Source organism: Mauremys reevesii, linkage group 8, assembly GCF_016161935.1.
Source record: "Mauremys reevesii isolate NIE-2019 linkage group 8, ASM1616193v1, whole genome shotgun sequence".
Lineage (NCBI taxonomy): Eukaryota > Metazoa > Chordata > Testudines > Geoemydidae > Mauremys > Mauremys reevesii.
Genome location: NC_052630.1, coordinates 70,241,456 through 70,264,034, shown reverse-complemented (window position 1 = coordinate 70,264,034; position 22,579 = coordinate 70,241,456). Strand labels below are relative to the sequence as shown.

The window sequence follows — 22,579 nt, the reverse complement described above, 5'->3', positions numbered from 1 at the left end:
ATGTAAAAAGCACATAACTGGTTGCTCTCCAATAGGGGGATGTATTTCCATATGCTGCAAATGGGAATGTATTTTCATATGCTAAAAAACATGAAAAGGTAACATATTGAAAAATGAAAGGATGTTGTATTGTACCTGGGGACCTGGGTCGCCACTTTCTCCTTTAATACCTTGTGAGCCAGGCCCGCCCTATGTAACAAATGCAAAATACAGTGAGTTTAGTTATCCAGCTAAACTTTAATCGGATAAACTGTTAGCTATTACTATAAATTAATTACAGAAAAGAAAAGCTTTTTCGTTAGCTATTATGAAATCATCCTATGCGATTACAGTACCTGAAAGATCATTTTGTAAAGGTCTGCAAACTTGGGGCCAAATCCTGGTCTCACCAAAGTAAATGTTAAAACTCCATTGACTTAAATGGGACCAGGAATTGACCATTGTGTTCTATATTAATGTTTGCCAGGTAAATATCAGCTCAGTAAGAACATGAATCATTAAAACATGTCTGCTTCCTGCATCAACGAGGAGACAGTAAGACCTGAGAGTGGATCTTCAGCATCCTTGTGCAACTGTAGAAATAAAGCACAATCTGACTGCCTGATCCAAACGTCATTGAAGTCAATAAGAGTCTTCCTATTGATTACAATGATCTTCTGATCAGGCTCTTAAACATGTGACAAATCTGTATACCTATATTTCTACACTGTTATAGCATCAGACAGATAGAGACACAGAATACAGTCCTTGCTTATTATTTGCCCTGAAATTTTATCTCATAGTATTATTCCGGGGCTCAGGGGTGGCTCTAGGAATAGCGCTGCCCCAAGCAGGGCGGCACGCCGCGGGGGGCGCTCTGGCGGTCGAAAGTCCCGCGGCTCCGGTGGACCTCCTGCAGACGTGCCTGCGGAGGGTCCGCTGGTCCCGCGGCTCCGGTGGATGTTCCACCGAAACTGCAGGACCAACAGACCCTCTGCAGGCATGTCTGTGGGAGGTCCACCGGAGCCACAGGACCAGCGGACCCTCCGCAGGCATGTCTGCGGGAGGTCCACCGGAGCCGCCTGCCGCCCTCCTGCGGCACGCCGCCCCAAGCGCGCGCTTGGCGCGCTGGGGTCTGGAGCCGGCCCTGCTGGGGCTTAAAAACAGCACTATACCAGATCCTGAGCTGGAGTAAATCAGACTAGCTAGGATCTGGCCCAACATTTTTCACAATCTGTTTGCCTTTCCATTAATATTGGTTCCACTGAAAAACATACCAACATAATTCAAAAAGAGTAACCAACAGAGTATACAAATAGAATGAAGCCTGCTAAGAAGCACAAAGGGATTGGTGCATTTCTGACTGAATGCTTGACACCACATATTATGTACTTAATATGAGACAAACTTTGCTGAGACCAGGGGTCTGAGTCTCCTACTGAAATGAAGAGAAATTGCTCTAAGGTCCTGATCTAGTGCCAGCTGAAGTCTGGATCAAGCCCTAAGTGAGGTAAGAATCAGGCCCTGAGCTGTTGCTTCCCACTAGGACAGGTGACTGTTAGCAAAGGGTTCTCTGTATCAACCTAGTTTTTAAACACTTTTAAATGTGCACAATCAGTGGAAACGACCTTAGACAAAAAAAGGATAAATAATCTGCTTTAACTAACACTGTGAATGCTAACACTTAATGTAACTACAACTCTGCTATGCTAAGAAAGTGCTTTTTAATAATAAATTTAATATGATTCTTAACATATTTAATTGGTGTTCTCACAATTAAATTAGCAAAATACATGACAGATTAAGGCCAAGACTTCCAGAAATGACTAGTGATTTTGGGAGCCTTGTTTTTTCATTGTTCAACTTGAGACTTGTTCAAGGGGCTTGATCTTTCAGAGGACAGGTGCTCAGCAATGTTTGAAAATTAGGTCCCTTTTCAGATATTTCCAGGTGATATATCTAAAATCGGAGGCACTCAAAATTACTAGTCACTTCTGGAAACCTTGGCCTAACGTTTTGCCAGATCAGAAGAGCTGGATTTCTAGAGCCTCCTGGTGGCTCAGTGGCAAAATAGCTATTAATGTGGTTCATTCTCTAGACTTTCCATACAAAGAACCACCAATGTTTCTAATATGTAAACTGTTGGTGGTATGTAGCCAGGACTATCAGTAAATAGAACTATACACTAGCAATGTTGCACCACTCTTTACAAAAGGATTCAGTGTTACCACAGTTATATAATGGTAATGTCGGTATGTACTGAATGCAATCTTCTAGTCTCTTGATTTACACCAGTGGAAATAGGGTATCAGTTGGCTTGTTACCTTGCACCAATTTATTCTGATTTGTTATAAATGTAATGAAATGTGCCTAACTGTGATCAACCAAAAGTCTGTGGGTCAAGTTCTCTGCTGACAGACAATGGCAATGCCATTGGCTCTGGCAGAGTTATGCCACTGAAGAATTTGCCCCTGTGTATTTGTTTCAAAGTTACAATTGAAGCCCAATGATTTTAGCTGAAATTGTTTATTTGTTTATTTTTATTAGCTGGGACTCAGCTGAAACCACTCAGTTTTACCTAGATAGACAGAAAGTAACAATCCTTGGGACTGGTCTTTTGGGGTTCAGTATAACTTGGTGAGGAAGGAGGCCTTCACAACTACATGATGCTGGGGCCATAGGGTACCAAACCACCCCAAGGTCCAATTTACAGATGTGGCAAGATTACGCCAGCTGCCAGTAGTCTAAAGGGCCACTGCAGCAGCCAAATACCATTGGTGTATGAGAGCTCCCAGACAGAGCCCCATTCTCTCCATATATACCCTCTCCACTATGTGCTGGGACGGAGAGGCACTATGCCATTTTTATGCACCCTGGGATTTCCCCGTTCACAAAGAGAATCCTTAGGGAGTGCAGTTAAGACAGCTTTTTGGCTACGTTGTGCAACTAGAACAGTGGCTCTCAAACTTTTGTACTGGTGACTCCTTTCACATAAAAAGCCTCTGAGTGTGACCCTCCCCCCCCCTTATAAATTAAAAACACTTTTTTATATATTTAACACCATTATAAATGCTGGACGCAAAGCGGGATTTGGGGTGGAGGTTGACAGCTCACGACCCCCCCATGTAATAACCTCATGACCCTCTGAAGGGTCACAACCCAGTTTGAGAACCCCTGTACTAGAACAATACGTGGCAGCAGTAATAGGGTAAGAGCCTGGACTGTGGATTCTATAGAAGATAGATAAGATGTGATTGTCCATTTGCCCCTCCTACCTGCTGATCAATACTTCATCCAGTGAGCTATGAATTAGGGAGGGAGATGATGACAGGAGGGGAAAAAAGGAGGTAGAAAGATGGGGCAGGGGAAGTGACTTAATGTCACAATGTTACCACTCAACAATGAGCTGTTTCTGAGGGAGCACATAAAGGCAGCGAGGGGCCAAAAAAGATGGAGGAAGAGTGTTTGTACTCCTGGTGTTATAATTATACCACCTCATGAATGTTTCATGGATACCCGTTCTACATTAATAACCTGCTTTGCTATTAAATAACGTTAAGCATGTCTTTGTATATATTTTACAACTAGATGTGTGTTTTATGTCATTACGAGAGCTAAACTTTCTCCTTGTACTGCAGTTCATCCATTGTTTTTCAAAGCACATTGTTAAAATACAGCAGTTAGTGATCACCATAATCACAAAACAGGCAAAATATCTGCCAACTTTGCCATGCCAACAAAGCAGACTAAATACTGCTTTCCAAACTAAGTGAATCCTTCCAAATTTGTATGCTATACTTACTCTAGAGAAAAACCCTACTGTCTGGCTCCAAGAGGATAAATATAATCACCTGAGATAATTTTAGAAAAGACTTGTTTTCTACAAAGCCTATAATCTTGGTTCCAGCAGTTATCATTTTACATTATTGTTGCTATACTTAAATGACTTTTTGAAACATGGTAAATGCTAAATTACAGCATTTTGTGGGTTGTTTGAGTCTACAATGTATCCATTGCCTAAAAGAGGAAATTACAATTACAAGATTGGTCAGGTGATTTACAAAGTGCAGAGCCTCCTACCTGATTTTCCACTTTTCTCACATGTGCTATACTTTTAAAATGCTGTGTAGAGATCACAGTGGTAAACGTACTGGTGACCTAAGAACTATTTGATGTGCTTGCTGTTAAAAAGCTGTGATTTTTATTCCCTGCAGACTGGGTACTGAACTCAGAACATTTTTACAACCACAGTGACAGTAATATCCTTCAAAATCATTCAGTATTAGTCTGTGAGCCAAATTCAGCCCTGAAGTAAATAGACACAACTCTTTTAGAAGTCAATGGGAGTTGTGCCAATTTACAGTACTGACTTACTTTACCGACGATAAACAGGTAAGATTATTCTGCAGCATTCCCTTTCATTTCCTAATATTTACCATAGTAAACACCCTGAATACTGAAAGGTGCGGTTATCTAACTGCACAGGCTTATTTAGTTATATAAGGCATTCACAAGTTTTAAAGTGTACTCTATCAATACATACAAAACATTAAATTAGCTTACAGGCTGAACTTAAGACCCCTCAAATGAATATGGACTCAAATTCTGGCCTTAATTATACCAATGAAGTCCCCAGGCAAATCACTTTTATTGCATGGGTGTAAGTGAGGCAGAAATTTGGACCATGCACTTTTAATACTTGCGTATTCCATTTTTTATCCTTGTTTTGTTTAACATACCACAGGACCTGGTCTTCCAGTGAGTCCCATGGGGCCAGGTGGCCCTCTCATAGCGATCTGTTAAAAAAATGGAAAAAAAAACATATTTCAAGGGGAAGCTACAAAAATTACATAATATTCATTGCATGGCCAGATTATTAGTAATTAATTTATGCTAGTGGCTGGTGACTAAGGTTAACTGCATGTTCACAAGTAGACGTTTATTTTGCTAAGCTTAGCAACTGGCAATCCATATTAAAAAGATTGTGTGTATTAAGCTGTCACAAGTGTGATGCATAAAATATATTACTCAGCAAATGCCAGTTACTGTTTACTAAATGAGACTATAACAGACTATGCATACAAATTTATACTAAGTTTGTCCTCCACTCCCATAAAATCAGTATATTTTCAGTAGGAATAAACCACTGGTAACCCTAAGAACTGGACATCTGTCTTTGCAATTAAGAAGTGTTCTTCTATTGGACTAAAGAAGATGCTTTAGTATTTCTTCTGTGCTATCCCACACTGATGATTGCTTCTATCTCTCAATTAAACCATTTGGACCACACAGCGAGAATGAAGCATGATGGTGTCACCATACATACACACATTCCAGAGGATATATTACACTTTCCAGAATTAATCAAGGGAAGACAGACAATAAACTGATTTGGACAGCTCATCAACCTGTCATCCCAAATTCCTCCACAACTCTGGTCAGATGCTCTGCAGCTATGCTGCCGCGGCAAGCCTATGAAATCTGTTGTCCTCACTCCCACAGCCCTCATCTTAACATTCATGTGTGAATCAATGTCTCGTGTATGGGAGGGGTGAATATGTGTGTGTTTACATATAATATTCATGACTTATTGAAACATTATTTTTCATTTCTACTTTCAGTACTTCATTCAAACGTCTCTATCATCTGCATCTAGCTCATGTTTTCTTTCTCTCGCCCTGATATATACATTGTATAACAGGCAACTTCACAGAAGTCGCCTCTGTATTTGCAGCTTTATTTTTATTCCAGTTTAACATTCTTACCCTCGCCTGCTGAAGAATAGCTTGGGCTTGAGCTTCTTGAGCTGAGATTGTTGGGCCCTTCTCACCATCTCCACCAAAGCGGAACTACAATTATCACACAAAGAAAAAGAATTCACACTTAGCCAAATTAGAAATATACTTGTTCACTGCAACTACAGAAAGTGCTGCTTAGGGTATTGGGCCAGATTCTTTATTCCACTTTTAATCTGGTGTCACTTCATTAAACTTCAACAGAGTGTAAAATAAGACCCACTCATTCCAGTATGAATATTAAGTTACCATTAAAAGAATTTGAGCCCAGTTCTTCTCCCATATAAATAAAAGGTAAAATTTCTGTTGATTTCACTTGAATCCTTTTATTTTCATTTATACAATGGGCCATTAAAATGCCACATAGGAAACCAGAATGGATTCCTGTTTTTTGCCAAATTGTACTAACAATGAAATGCCACCAAAATCAATTAGTACCATGTAGCAAAAGCCAATACAACTTTAGTTAGTACTAGGAGAAATGCAATTCAATTGATGTCAAGATTTGATATGAAAACAGTTTGATATCTGATGTGGAATAGTTTATGCCCTTTCCTAAGTTCTCAACTTAAATGGATGTGCACAAGTCTTTTAAATAAGAATTCAAATATTCTTATCTAGATAGGTAGATACAACTGATATTGTACATCACATAACATATAGAGAATATGTTATTTTATAATTTGTCTAATTATAGTAATTATATACTAATTAATAAATGTACTAATTATAGCAGATATAAATGTTAACTAGAAAATAGTTTATTTCACTATTCTCAATTATCCAAATTTACTGTGTCCTGAATGTGGTGATCAGATTACTTTGTGGTGCCAAAACATGGAACCAGATCAATCCCATCTTCTGTCAACTTCTAACTTTCTCCAAATTCAGTCAAATTGCCTTCTTAACAGAGGCAATTTTAGCATTTTTAGCCTGGTCATGAAACAATTTTTGCTGCTGCATTTCTCCAAGTATAAATGATGTCTCTCTACTGCTATCACATCATTATGCAGAGGGAATGGTTTGTGGAAGGGCCAGCAAGCTGATTCTATGGGACACCTACAAAATGAAGTGATCTTTTAGTAGTAGTAGTAGTAGTAGTATTTGAAATGGGAAAAGGATCATCAAGATTCGACATCCCCTGCTTCCTGCTGCAGAATGGAGCCCTCTCTTTGTGTTGGTGTTAATGTAGAATTGTCAACATTTACAGTAATAACAATCATAATTAATTAATAATAATCAAGTTGGAGCTGCCGAAATTAGCCAGGGGCACCTGGGGCCCATTAGGAGGTCTGTGTGCATTCTGGTGAATTCAAGCACTATGTAAGATGATGGATACCTACACACCTCACAGGGGGGGCATTTGCCCATGTTACAGATGGAGAAGCTAACACTGAAACATTGAGTGATTTGATTAAATCCTTGAGATAGTCAATGTTACTGCAAAGATTAGAATGCAATACTGCCTTGTTCTTTGTCCTCTGCTTAGTCCATTAGACCAGGAAAGGGTACTGGGGGTGCTGACAGCCATTGAACCAAACTGTAAACCCTGTATATAATGGAAACCATTTCAAGTCAGGGGGTGCTGCAGCATCTATATCTCTCATGCTATTGGACAGAACCATTGTACTATGAGGATACACTGGCTGCTCAGCAGTGTAACTAGTGAAGGTGCAGGAAGTAAATAGGAAGGAACTTGTGGCAGTCAGCAGTGAGGGTGTCAGAAGTGTCCTGAGCAGTAATGATCCTCACAAATGCAAATTTATTTTTGTACCTTCCAAAACTGAGGGACACATTTGATGGATCCAAGCCCTGGTGGCTATATTGGGGACCATGAACAACCTGTGAAGTTCAGGATAATTGCAGTGACATACTTTCAACTTCAATGACTGATTTATGTATTCAAGGCTATCTTTGCAAGGAAAAGGGCTAAAAACATTTTTTTAATAAAAGCTGAGATTACCCTTACTATTTAGAGGTTCCCTTTACAGTAAGAGGGTGGGGCAAACAAAATGTTACAACAGGAGTATGTATTTTATATCTTGCTTTTTTTGTTAGGCTTTTTTAAACAGGGATACTTTTTTGAGAAAACTCCCATTATCAGTGCAGCTTCACTGGTGCTAGCAATGGTGGGATCATTAGTAGACAGGTTATCAGCATTTTTATCATCTATGTTCAGAGCAGGGTTAGATAACACAGTGGTAAAAACACCAGCTGTTGGTCTATACCAGCATACCAACTCTTCCTTGCAAGGCTGGAGCTACACCAGTGATACAGAAACAGTGAGAGGTTTCCCTGAAATCTTTGCTGTAGATAGTCTATTGAATAATGCAGTCTAAGCTGTGCTTAAGGCACTAGAAGACCTGATTTCAGTTCCTTGCTCTACCACAGACATCTGGTGTGGCCTTGGTAAGTCACTCAGGGCCAGATTTACACAGATCTAAAGATGCAGAGAGAGGTGCCTAGTGGGATGCACAAAAGTGTCTGAGCAGGTTTCCTATAGTTGATTTATTCCATCCTTGCCACACCTAGTAGAGCACACTGTTAAAAGTATGAAGTACCCTTCTCTCAAAGAGTGACTAGAGTTGGAAGAATAACTTGTGAATAATATTCCTGGGGAAATAATGGCATTTTTATCAAATAATTATTGGTGAATAAATGTTTCCATCATTCTACTAATAATATATTAGCAGAACTATACTGCAGGTGCCAGCTCAAAACACAGCTCATTATAATAACCTTTCACCGATTGTTCTCCAAATAGAAAATAAATTTTCCACAAGCTTTCTTTCCTCATTCTTACTAACCAGTGATGTAGTTCCCAGATATCCAGCAGCACAGCAGCAACTACAACCAATAAACAGTTCTATCCATCACATCTTACCAACTGTACTTCACTGTATTTGCAGTCTGTTTATTAATTCCTGTGACGGTAGCTGCTGCACCTTATAGTGATTTACACTGATATATTGCCATTCACACCGGCATACTATGCTAGCTTTGGGCTTGTGCCTGCTCCTGAATCCTGTGGAGTTTTGCTATGGACTCCAGTGGAAGCAGGATTGGGTTGGATATGTGTGCACACCAAAGGCCAATTTTAAAAGGTGCTGAGCATATTAAGTCAATGAGACTTGAAGGCAGGAAGCATATCGTGGCTTTGGCTTTCAGGTGTGCCACACCCAAATAATTTAAGACAGGTAGTGGAGAATAATACCATTGACAATTGAAAATTATAAAGGTATTTTAGCAGGCATAGTTCAGTCGCCCAGGTTTAAATTTGGCCAGGAAAACCAGGACTAACACTTTTTCTCTTGTGAAAATTAGCAAGTGATCTTCAAGGATCACAAATGTTCAGAATGTCTGTTGTACGTCTCTTTCCAAAGACAGAACCTGCTGTAGGACAGGAGATTTATTTTGTCTTTTTAATTCATTCCCTTCTTTGGAAGCAAAAGCATTATTTAATATAAGTTTGACCACTCTGTAACCCGAACAGGACTTACCGGCAACATCAACATGGTACCTGGGGGACCAGGTAAACCATCAGCACCTGGAAGGCCAGGACGCCCTGATGGACCCTGTGAAATCAAAAGGAAATGGAGATTAATTAAACACATCTTGCAAGTTACAGGGCCACATGTATTCATTCTTGTAGGTTGTGAATACATTTCATATGTGTTTAAAAAAAACTATCCTAAGTGGCATAAGCTAAATTTCTAAATGAGTCTCTTTGTAATGCTAAAGAAGTAGGCTTTGATGCAGCACCAGGATCTGCTAGTACAAATCTCTGTATTCATATGGAATTCTAGTGAAATTATTAGGACTTTACAAGGGTAGATCCCAGTGCAGAAACATGACCTTGATGTGTCTATTGTGAGAGCTGTTTCATGTAGAATTTTACTGATCACTTACAACTTTACAAGCAAAAGGAATATCACTCCAAGTGATTTCATTATAATAATATTAAGTTTCTATGTTACTTTATCAGTTTAAATCCATAAAGATATATGGAATTATTAAATCTATAAGAATAAAGGTTGAAGAAAAAATGCTTATGCCAGTCCATTTTCTACATGTAGAGTGTGTGGTATGATTTAGAATTCTAACAAAAATGTCAAATTATACAGTGAACAGTTGCTGTATTCTCAGTGCCTCCCAGAAACAAATATTTCATGAACATGCTAGACTTTTCAGTAAACTGTCACTGGTAAAGCTGAGTGACATTTATTTCATGTATATTGCAATAGAAAATTTTCCTGAACTGAACACATTTAGGCTGTTTTAAAATTGTACAAAAGGCCTGTGAAAACACTGAAGACTTAAGTAATGGCTGCATTAAATACATTACTTTAACATGGGTTTTCTTAGACTATCATTTTAGGCATGACCACACCAGTTCTTTCAAGAACCATATCATGTAATGCTAACTAATAAGCTCATTTGTCCTTGCACCATCAAAGATCACAATATGTCCAACATAGTTCACACAGACAGTATCCATTGTGTCCATCATTTCAGTGAGGATTTTGTTATTGTATATCACCTTTATTCATCTCTTCATTTGAGTGGCTTATTGTTCAAACATTTTGTTTAAATATCATTCAAATTTATATCAGAGATTTGTAACTGGATTTTTATGATTATTTAATTACATTTTAAAATCATTCACACCAAAATAAAACAGTGAGATTGGGGTTAGATAGATACTATAATCTTAGAAATGCATCATAGGGACATTGCTTCTTTCTCCTGTGTTTTCACTATGTATTGCTACTTAAAAAGAAATATTGGCCAGATCCTCAGCTGGTGTAAACTGGTGCAGCTCCATGAACTACACTTTAGCTACCTCAATATACACTAGCTAAGCATCTGTCCCATTTAAATCTTACAATGATTAGAGCAAGATACACCATTAATAAACTGAATAATCCATATTTTGACTTACCCTCTCACCAGGGTCACCTGGAGGACCAGTGGCACCCTGTAAACCTGGGGGACCTGTAAGACCCTATGAAAAAACAGACCGTAAGTGGTTATGCTGAATGACTTATTGTATCAGTGTGTTCTATTGTCTATGTTTAAGACACATAAATGATTATCTCCAAATAATAAGGCAGATTTTTTTCTATATTAATGTATAGTCGGTTTTTCAAAATTCTGGACACCCACAATTGGGCCAGATTTTCAAAAAAGTTCACTGCACTCCAATGTGCTCCCACTGAAAACACTTGAGCTGAGATCTTCTGTAAATCTTGCCCTATTCTACTGTGTTGAGTACATTCTACATATGAGAAATGTCTCTATTTTTAAATATGTCAATTCATAAGTACCAAAGCACAATGGACACACTGAATGCACTAAAATGAAACTATAATTAAACTATGAAAACCAAACAAAATGAGAAAATATCCACTTACTGGAGGTCCTGCTGGTCCCGCTGGTCCTTCAACAAGCATCCCCTATAGAAAAAATGACACCAGACTCATTATCTTTTAGAGAAAGTGTAAAAAGCAAAGAATAAATTACAATTGCAATAAAATTAGCAAGGAGTCTTATGACATTATAATCCTTATGTTTTCACTTCCATACCCATCTGTCTGTTCTCATCAAAGCACAACAAATCTTCTCTCCATAACTACTAAGGTTAACATTTTCTCTCAGGGACTATAATTTGTACTTTTCAGTGCAGCCATTGTAGCATATAAAATAATTGCACAGAAATTTCCTAAATTATCCTGGGCAATGTCACACTTTCTGTGCTATCAATTTTCAAGAAAAAAAAACATTAGCAGAATAGGCACAATGATAACTCATATATGCTGATTTAACATTATCCTGGTTTTGTTCCATTTTATGCAAGTACAGTTTTGCTGATGGCTTCCGAGGTCATTTAGTACAATTAGGAAGGAGCTGTACTGTACCTTATAGTTCTCCAACTTTAAAAGTAGGGAAGATCTTGAATTACTTGTTTCATGGAGTTATGTGCATGTCTACACACACACACATACACACACACACTTATGATATCATCCAGAACCTTCTCCTGAAACCATGCTTTTGGTATCAAAGAGCTGCTCTGAGGATTTTGCTCCAAGAGGAAATTCAAAATGGAATATTGGTGAAGCCTCTATTACTACAGTAGAAGCTTTAAAAATATTAGGTTGGCTTCAGAAACTTCCTTTTTACACACTGATGTGGGAGATTTTTAGCATGCTATGCTGTATGCAGCCTGACTCACAACTGATTTTTTTAAAAATACGGCTAGAGAATTTAAGTATAGCAGTGGGGAATGACAGTAGTTTATAAGAACCAGACATTTTCTGGGATAATGAAGTCTGAGCTTTTCTATATCTCATTGTCATTGCATTTCATTCCTGACTTGCAACTCATTCTCTGTTACCATCTTTTACCTTTTGTGACCAGTGACTTCTAGAAACACTAAGCTCTGTAATAGTTTTGTGATACAAACTGCCATTAAGACCTAATTAAAAATTACCACACTTATTTCCACTCCAGTCAAATACATGTTTGGAGAGCCATTCAGACTTCCAGAGGATTAAATGACAGTAGCACTCAGCTTCTGCTAGCCACTCTATAAAGTTAAGACAAGATATTTCAGTATTTTTATTTTAAAGCAGGTTTATAATATTCATCCAAACTACAATGCTACAACATAACTGTGTCTTAGTGTAGAAGCTGCTTCACTGCCTCCATTACTATTCACAGCTGAGAGGCATTCTTTAGGCTGCTCCCTTACCATTGCTAATGTTCACAAATTTGAATGTAGGATAAATAAGCAGAGCATCAGTATGTTGCTTTGTGATGGTGCTACATGACCCTGTGCTGCTGTTTTTATGTATTCATGTTACAACATCAAAAGCAAGTTTTTCAGTAAACAAACAGGGATTTTGTTGGTTGGTCTCATGATGTGTGGGACAGTAAGATGAAAACTAACAGGACCAATTCTTCTGAGGCTATTTATTTCTTGTCCACAAAAAGGTTTGGTCTGTCTTAGGGACATCAGAGTTGGCCCAGTATATGGCAGAAGAAGGTGTGTCTGTGGGGCTCTTCTTTATCATTTGTGTTGCTAGTCCACAGGATAATACTGGAGGAGATAACATATAATATCCTGACTTCCTAGCCATAGGTGACATGGTTTGTCACTGAAATAATTATCTATGAAAATCCCATGGCACTTCACAAAAGAAAATCTCCACCCACGTACTTACAGGTTCGACCACAGCTGGTTCTCCCTTCTGTCCTTTTTCTCCATAAGCACCATGCCCAGTCACCTGCCAAATGGAAAAAAATGAAAATATACATTAGGCCTAAGAACCCTGTGCATTATGAGAAGCACAGACACTCTGTTATTTAAAACTAAAGCTGGAGTGGATTTGTGCCATGAAAAATGTATCACAAACACAAATCCTATCAGACAAAAGTGCTAAATACTAAAAAAAACAAGAAATCAGTGGAATAACATTAATTATCTAACTAATCCTGTAGCATCTATAGAAGTAAAATTCTCAATGACTTTTTCAGTGGGACTTTGCATGAGGACTGCAGGTTTAGATCCTAAAACTGTGTGTGTGTGTGGTGGGGAGAGGATATTATTTTTAATAAGCTTATTTTTGGCATATCACACTACAGATGATGTGATCATACAGAGAATGGGAGCTTCAGAAGGTCTTGTAGAGTGGCTGTACACTAAATCAAATGACTTTGGGCAGTGGTTCTCAAACTTTTGTATTGGTGACCCCTTTCACACAGCAAGCCTCTGAGTACGGCCCCCCCTTATAAATTAAAAAAACTTTTAAATATATTTAACACCATTATAAATGCTGGAGGCAAAGTGGGGTTTGGGGTGGAGGCTGACAGCTTGCGGCCTCCAATGTAATAACCTTGTGACCCCCTGAGGGGTCACAACCCCCAGTTTGAGAAACCCTGATGTTGGGGATAGTTGACCCACTGTGTCAGGAGGAGGTGGGAAAATGTTCATGCTCCAAGGTTTGCAGCTGCAGAGGTGCTAGGGGTGTGTGTGAAGGCAAGGGGCTTTTGTAAAATCGCCTCTTGTCCCTCTAAGCATCCCCACCTGCATCCTTACTGCTCTCTTTGCATCATACTGAGGCAGTAGAAGAAGCAGGAATGAATCTACCCCTAGGGCTGCAGTTACTGTCTTGTGGCTCTATGAGTAGTGGAACTAAGAGATGGAGGGAAGGGATGAGAAAAGATAAGTTACTTGTTCTCCCACCTCCCCTGATTGTCATGGAGATAATTTCATTCCACTGGGCCCCACTTTGTCACAGGCCAGCACCTGCATTTTGTACTGGGGTCGCCACTCCTTGGGCCATACAGCCAGGCTAGATTTCTCAGGGCTCTCTTGTTACTCAGCCAAGAAGGAACCTGCCTTTCCTGCACTGGGATGTCATTTCCCATGCCCCTAATTTCATTTCTTGTTGTCCAAATGCCATATACAGCATCAAGTCTAGCAAGAGTCTGGATATTTACTTTGAATTTTACTCAGGCTCTAGACCAATATGTTTTTAAATAAGATATGGCACAGCAGAGCAACAAAATCTAGCACAACTATGATAATAAAAATTAGGGGTTTGAAGCTTCAGAGAAGAATCACTCAATACTGTGTGACATTGAAAATGAAGTGCTATGTTTCTCTATATGTTTTTCTTTTTACTACTCTTTCCTCTTCCAGTAGGGCAGGGAAGCAAACATATACAGCTGTTTGGCCACACATTAGCAACACCAGTTAGACAGGAGACTTCACATTCTTTATCCAAGACCCAAAGCCACTTATCTTGCCCAGCAACCAAGAAGAGAAGCTCTTACACGAATCCTACTCTCCATAAGTCTACAGAATAATGTATCATTTACCATATGGTATGAGTGAAAATAGCTCTATTCTCAAGGTATGTTTTCATTAACATTAAAGGGATTCATATGGAGGTATCATTAATGCTTATGGAGATTAAGAGCAAAAATAATTTATAACAGCAGAATATACCTCAATTTTGAGACTACAGAAGGGAGAGTTTTTTTCTCATTCATTTTTACACTGCTCATTAAGATGTTACTAGTTAGTGGTATTACTCATGATTTTGGGGTGGGGGGTGCTTAGCCTAAAAGTCTGCTAGGTGAGGCTGGGAGTTTTCTAATGAGACTCTAGCCTGCCATTATTTGATCCCTAATCCCTTTAGGATGCCTTGACAAGGGGGCAGGGCTAATTCAAAGAGAACCAGGGTCTAAAAAGCCAGCTCCTAAGGCGCTAGCATACAGGGGCATCAAACAGAGGAGTTTTGCGAGGGAGTTCTGCCTCAGTGCATCACCATCTGTGTCAGGAAGATGATAAATCCAAACTAATATCACAGAGACATTGAGGATTGAGCATTTGCCTGCTAAACCCAGGGTTGTAAGTTCAATCCTTGATGGGGCCATTTAGGACCCAGTCCTAGGTCCAATCCTATTCAATTTATTCATAAATGATCTGGAGAAAGGGGTAAACAGTGAGGTGGCAAAGTTTGCAGATGATACTAAACTACTCAAGATAGTTAAGACCAAAGCAGATTGTGAAGAACTTCAAAAAGATCTCACAAAACTAAGTGATTGGGCAACAAAATGGCAAATGAAATTTAATGTGGATAAATGTAAAGTAATGCACATTGGAAAAAATAACCCCAACTATACATACAACATGATGGGGGCTAATTTAGCTACAACGAGTCAGGAAAAAGATCTTGGAGTTATCGTGGATAGTTCTCTGAAGATGTCCACGCAGTGTGCAGAGGCGGTCAAAAAAGCAAACAGGATGTTAGGAATCATTAAAAAGGGGATAGAGAATAAGACTGAGAATATATTATTGCCCTTATATAAATCCATGGTACGCCCACATCTCGAATACTGTGTACAGATGTGGTCTCCTCACCTCAAAAAAGATATTCTAGCACTAGAAAAGGTTTAGAAAAGAGCAACTAAAATGATTAGGGGTTTAGAGAGGGTCCCATATGAGGAAAGATTAAAGAGGCTAGGACTCTTCAGTTTGGAAAAGAGAAGACTAAGGGGGGACATGATAGAGGTATATAAAATCATGAGTGATGTTGAGAAAGTGGATAAGGAAAAGTTATTTACTTATTCCCATAATACAAGAACTAGGGGTCACCAAATGAAATTAATAGGCAGCAGGTTTAAAACAAATAAAAGGAAGTTCTTCTTCACGCAGCGCACAGTCAACTTGTGGAACTCCTTACCTGAGGGGGTTGTGAAGGCTAGGACTATAACAATGTTTAAAAGGGGACTGGATAAATTCATGGTGGCTAAGTCCATAAATGGCTATTAGCCAGGATGGATAAGAATGGTGTCCCTAGCCTCTGTTCGTCAGAGGATGGAGATGGATGGCAGGAGAGAGATCACTTGATCATTGCCTGTTAGATTCACTCCCTCAGGGGCACCTGGCATTGGCCACTGTCGGTAGACAGATACTGGGCTAGATGGACCTTTGGTCTGACCCGGTACGGCCTTTCTTATGTTCTTATGTTCTTATGTTCTTATGAACTGGAGTAAAAATCTGGGGATTGGTCCTGCTCTGAGCAGGGGGTTGGACTAGATGACCTCCTGAGGTCCAACCCTGATATTCTATGATTCTATGAGAGGAGCAAAGAAGCATAAATGGGATATAAAAGCCTGGACCCGAAGGTTAGTGGGGGAAAGCAATTTCTTGGCATGCCCCCATCATTTCCTAGGTAAGCACCTGTTTGAGTTTATGTGCAGAATACCTGGACAGGTACAGAGCAAACACTGTACTCAGAATGCTCTCCTTCTACTACATGCAGGAGCTACCCAATCAGAAATCCAAATGGGAGTATTAGTTCCCTTTGCATTTTATACCCTCCTGGGAGAAATGGGCAGTTTGCTACACTGAAGGGAATGGTAAAGCCAATAGATACTAACCAAATGATTCTGTCTGGGGCAGAAGAGGCCCTGTACAGCAGCAAAGAGAAGGTCAACCCTGAGTATGATTCACAGGATCCACAGGATCATCCTGCTTTCCTACTGGAGCCTCAGGAAACATGGAGTTGGTAAGCCATGAACCCAACGCTATCTGCAAGGCTATGGCTCTATCACTTTTGAGGGAAATATCAGTTAGCAACACTGCAGGGTTCTCCCACATGGGGTTCTGGCCTTTGCTTTCCCACTCTCATGGATTTTTTCACTGATGCAGCGCAGACACTCATACACATTTAAACAAATATTTAGCATAATAAAGTATATTAGCTCAAAAACACTTATTTCATCATATAAAACTAATGGAAGTGATTATAATTCATGCACTTATACCCATAAGTAGGACTTCCATTGTTTTAGCACAACAAATAATAATTTCATTTGTTTCATGAGTTTTCCTTAGACATTCCAGAAGAGAAAACAAAAGGAGGTTCAGTAATGTAAATGAAAATAAAAGTTTAATTCAAAGTCCACTGAAGGTGATGGGGGTCTTCCCATTACCTTCAATGGGCTTTGAATCAGGCTCTATATTCTCCAATAACTGACAGGAAAAACTAGACATTTATAAAAAAAATTGCTAACTTCAATCAATCAAATACTACCACATTTTGCCTGTATCCAACTTACGCTTGTTTCTGTGATATCAGTCTCTGCTGGAACACCAGGACCAAACTCCTCGTTAGTGGGATTGGTTGGTTTCTCTTCATATTCTTTATATTCATAAAAATCATATTCGCCTAATTCTCCATCTACCAGAAGATCAGATTCACTGAGGTCTACTCCTCTGCTTCCATATTCAGTATCCTCATTTTTTTTATGTTCTGTATCATAATCCTCTCCAGTTAGGTATTCTTCAGCAAATACTTCTTCAACAGGATTATGCTATTCATATATGCAGCAAAGTTTCAGGGAATAGGAGGAATATGTGGGTTACTGTTAGTAAAGCAATGTATGCATTTGGAGACTGACAGTGATGACTTGTCTAAAAGAAGACAGAACAGTAGAAAAACAGCATGTTGTCTTTTAATTAGATTCTGAAGAACTGGGAAACCAGCCTTCCAAATTAATTAAAAGATCATTCTATGCACATGAGTATGTACAAAGAAGTAATTCATTCATACACTTTATTGGCATTTTTTCCCAAAACATTGAATCTATTACTGCATATGCAATACACTATGTGCATTTGCTCGCTCAGTGTTACTTCTATGCCAAATACATCTAAGTTTCCTTGCTTGGTTTCACATGTTTAATGTCAAACATTTATGAATCATGTGGAGTACAATTAAACACATGCATCCCAATAAGCTGTGAACTAATTTAGGCTTGTTTAAACAATATCATTCTAATTTGTAATGTGCAGAAAGTGCAAGCATTTCTTTAGTTATGTACAGCATTCTTGACTATCTTGTGTCAATAAATAACAGTGCCAAGCTAAATGTTTCAACTTTTTCCCCCCTTCTAATGTTTTTGCAGCACATCGATCACTCACACAAGTCTTGGTTCACATCTTCCATAGCAGTTTATATATATTTTTTGGTTCAGTCTAGATTCCAACTGCAAAACTCATAGAAGATAAAGTTGAACATTTCTGAAAGCTTCCTTCCTCAATTATGAAAACAGTGTAAAACCAAGCAATCAACTTATAAGCACCAAAGCTTTTTAGACAGCATCTTATCTCAGATGTACAAAGCAAATTGGAAAAAGACTATGGATTTTTAATAAGATTCTTGAAAGGAAGGTTTTGAAAGGATCCGGGCCAAAATATTGCACATATCAGCCATATGTCCTGGAATATTACACAGAGGTGAATTGATTTGTCCTCAAACAGTGCATCAGAAATCATTAACAATATATTGGTCCGATCATGATGGCAATTAAAACAAAAGGCCAGATTCTGATTTCATATCAATTTAACACCAGTGTAATTCCACTAACTACAATATAGTTATTTCTGATTTACATCAGTGTAGATCATTTTTGGAAATCAAATACTTGTTTGCTTATGTGTGAAGACCTGAGTTCAGAGTTTTGGGTCAAATTTTGCTTTTATGTAAAATACCTGCAAGCAGCTCCCATTGAAGAAAAATTTTGGCACTTTGAGTGGTTCTCGCTACAATAATGACATTGCATCATTGGCTAAACCATTGTAAATAATGCCGAGAGTTTATCTACGGCTCCCTCCAATGTCTGATGTTGCTGATTTCATCAACTGTTGCAAAATAATCATGAAACCCTAGAATTCAGGTTTTCAAAGTAGAAAGTCTTGCTGCTCCCATTTCATTTCTAAGATGAACAAGATGGAAGTAATGAAATCAATTTGCCTCTTTGTGTGTTCTTCATCAAGTTATTAAAATTTGTTGAACTGTTGGGTGGCTGTTTTCCAGTTCCAAACCTGGAAAGAAGATGCTGAGCAATTTCAACATTTCTTTTCATGTTCATATTGAATGAGCCATGATTGTAGCTTTAGGAAAAGAGTTATGTAGTTTTGTACATCTTTTCAAGCACTACATGTTCATTCTGAAAGGATTATGTAAAAGAAAACCTTAAAAAAAATTCTTGATCATAATTAGCCAGCACATTACTTAATGTTATTTTAAAATAATGAAATAACATTCAGGCTTTTGGCTATGGCTGTCTAAAAGCATTCATTTTAGCAGGGTTTGTAATCACCATTTGATTTTTTTCATACACATAGCTCAAATATATAATTATTGACAAAAAACGAGCTAGTAATGTTCTGAAGGAATATAACCTTCACAGCATGCAAAAAAATTGTTTGTTCTTCTTTGTTCCTTGTTAAAGGAGATGATGGCTTTTAACTTGTTTCAACATGCATGAAGAAAAATATTTACTTTCAAAAATTTCAATTGGCTGAATATCAAAATAAGCAGTTTTAAGCAACAGCAAACCTATGGTTAGTTTCCCTCTTTGCTTCGGTTCAGTATTAAAATTATAAAAGAGAACTTTCGAGGTCCAGCACATATTTTTCATATAGGAATTGATCCACCACAGCAGAGGTGCAGAATTTTGAGCATATAAGTGTAAGATAAAAAGTGAAGAGCGGGATGGAGAGAACGGGAACCTGTTCCTGCTGTAAAGAGAGTAATGCTTTGCTACTCCTGCTGGGTAACAGGCATAAGGCCCAAAAGGGCATGTAGCTAAGTGCCTCATTTGTTGTCTGAGGATTTTACAGCGTTTACTTGAGCAAACTAGAGCCAATTGGAGTTTTGCCCAAGAAAATACTGTAAGTTTTGAGCCTAGTTGTGCATTGTTTAAGTCCCATCAATGAAAGTTACCCAAAGGCACACAGGGAGAAGAGAAGTTTTCTCTTTCTTGTTCTTCCTTTTGTAAAAACAGAGAGTGATTGTGATGTGTTAGCTATTAAAACTTGATTTGTAGAGTATCTTTGCCTGTACTTTTCCACAGTCCTCATTACCTCATTAGCTTCAGTTGTGTGCCTGGGAGCCTCAGTCTGGGAACCCTCTGAAACCCCATAGTCAGTTTCAGTCACGCTATACTCTTCTTGAAATTCATCAACAATATTGGCCTATGTTAAAAAGAAAATGCATTATTAAAAATGTAGAAAAAGGCAACTATTCCGCAGGAATCACTATTTAATCAGGTTATGGTATTAGCCGCAGATGTATTCATCTAGTGGGGTTAGGGCTATTTATGTCTCATGATCAGAGATCTTCCAGTCTTGGCCTGGGAAAGATCTTGATTATTTCTTTGCTACCTTTACCCCTAGTTTGCCTTTTGCTGCTGCCTGGTAACTTTTCTTCTTCTTGGATGCAAAATGTTCAGATTTTTTTGTTGTGGCCTTTGTGGGTTTGTTCTTTGAGTTGGTGGCCACTGTCCTCTTCTTCTTTGGGGCTTTGGCTTTCTTTTTCTGAAAAATGTGGTGAAAGATGGAATGGAAAAACATAAATAAAATGAAAAAGAAATGCAGAAAGCATGAATGAAGGAAAGGAAAGCAAAGGAAAAATGAATGCTGTAAGTCTTGATGTCTTCCATTGCTAAGTGAAAACAAATGTTATGGATACACAGGAAAGGAGTGAGTGTAAGGAATATGATAAGTTTGATAAACAGATGACAAAAAATGACAAACCACATGACAGAGGACAACAGGACACCGCACAACAAATGGACCAGATTTTGTTACCTCTGTTTGTGTTATTGTCTCCTCGAATTGTGGGGGTCCCTCTGTTACCGTGTCAGACTCTTTATAATCTGCTTCCCCATACTCATAGTCATATTCGATTAAATCTTCAGTTGCGTACTACATTACAAATGGAAAAATGTCAGGCATTTCTATGTTAGTGGCAGCAAACTATATTAGCAGTATTGGAAAGCATCTTAACCTTTACTTGGGAGTAAAGTTTAAGGGGATTAAGGCAGCATGAACAATCCAACATAGTTATTCATTGAAAAAGCACTCATTAGCAAGATTTCTTATTTTCTTTTTTATAATACAATTCAAAAGTAATGAAAAAGCAAGTACTGGTGACAGGAAAATGAGCTTCTTTATTGGGCTGCACAGAATAGTCAGCTATAATTTGGATTATGGGGAGTTCCCCACTGTCATTTAATGAAACCATATATTCGTATCTCTCGCCACATCACTCTACCTGGAATCCTCTCCCTACAAGCCCTCTGCAAAGAAGCAGCATATTTCCACAAACTGCGATTTCTAGAAATGGTGTTCCATTTCCACTACTGAATTGTCACATCCTAAAGAATAACATCTGGAAAGGCTGGATTCCTGAAAAAGATAACCAGAACAGCCATGACAGTGTCATACCATAAGTAGCCTGAATAGGAAAACAGCTAACTTCCTACCCAGGTCAGTGGCTTCTACCCCTCAAAACTGCCCAATGCCTGCAGTGTAGGGGGGAAGGTACAAGTACACCTCCTCGAACCCCGCACATCTGGCAGCCATAGCTGCAGTCCATGTACTTCTCTGAGACTGAATTCTGTGACTGGATAGTGCCACTAGCAGCACTAGCCATATCAAATATGACAGTGGAGTGGAAGATGAGCTGGTAAGTAACATAAATTTCGCACCTTTAAAGGGAGTGGCAATAGATATGCTCCTCTTGTATGCTGAGGAGCTCCTGGAGGCAGCGCAGCTCCACAGTGCTCTCGATGTCAGCCAGTGCCTTAAAGTCACAATTAAATTCAAAGACATGGAATCTTAACTAGTGTAAATTGTTGTAGCTCCATTGATTTAAATGAATCTACAACAATTTACACCAGCTGAGAACTTGTCCCAAAGATTTTAAAAGAGCAATTAGGTTTAGAATTAGCTCTTGTAGTGGTTTGACCATGAACCTAGGATCCAGGAATTCCTGGCTCTACCACTAACTTACTGGGCCAGATCATCAGATATAATAGAGAGGCACTCAGCACAGCTAAGGAAAGAAGGCGGCTTCATTAAACTACCTTTGCATTCCTCTGTGCCTGGGATGGGTTTGCCCCAGGCAGTAAATTAGAGCAGCCTCCAGGTTGCTAAAAACCCTGTGAGGTTGTAATGCCCCCTTAGGAACTATTATACTGAATAGGGGTTACCAAAGTACAACATGCTCCAGCCACACCTCTGCTCCTCTCAATACAATCCTTATTTTAGAGAGTCAGGAGTGGGTGACAGAGCTCGAGAACCCACAGTTGTCCAGTCAGAGCCATTTTCTGGTCTCTTTGCTCCATGAGAACGTACAAAGGGGATGGAGCTGTAGCTAGGATCTGCCTGTGTGGCCTTAGTCATGTCATTTAGGGGAAAACCTTCCAAGGCTCCC

General features: G+C 38.9%; 1 protein-coding gene across 7 annotated transcripts in view; it reads right to left on the bottom strand.

Annotated features, from left to right (window-relative positions):
• Nucleotides 1-22,579, bottom strand: part of COL11A1 (collagen type XI alpha 1 chain) — a 237,297-nt gene that overhangs the window by 147,410 nt on the left and 67,308 nt on the right. For 2 of the 7 annotated variants that reach the window (XM_039483995.1, XM_039483989.1), the window contains exons 6-16: nt 20,950-21,066; nt 20,530-20,676; nt 20,224-20,334; nt 17,412-17,666; nt 13,001-13,063; nt 11,189-11,230; nt 10,717-10,779; nt 9,275-9,349; nt 5,745-5,828; nt 4,719-4,775; nt 136-189 (exon numbers count right to left, since the gene is read on the bottom strand). In XM_039483995.1, coding sequence (XP_039339929.1) covers nt 136-189; nt 4,719-4,775; nt 5,745-5,828; nt 9,275-9,349; nt 10,717-10,779; nt 11,189-11,230; nt 13,001-13,063; nt 17,412-17,666; nt 20,224-20,334; nt 20,530-20,676; nt 20,950-21,066 — 1,068 coding nt within the window. Of the gene's footprint in view, nt 1-135; nt 190-4,718; nt 4,776-5,744; nt 5,829-9,274; nt 9,350-10,716; nt 10,780-11,188; nt 11,231-12,267; nt 12,364-13,000; nt 13,064-17,411; nt 17,667-20,223; nt 20,335-20,529; nt 20,677-20,949; nt 21,067-21,415; nt 21,550-21,851; nt 22,112-22,579 lie in introns of those variants that run through there. The other 5 variants (XM_039483994.1, XM_039483992.1, XM_039483991.1 and 2 more) reach the window with 5 other exon arrangements.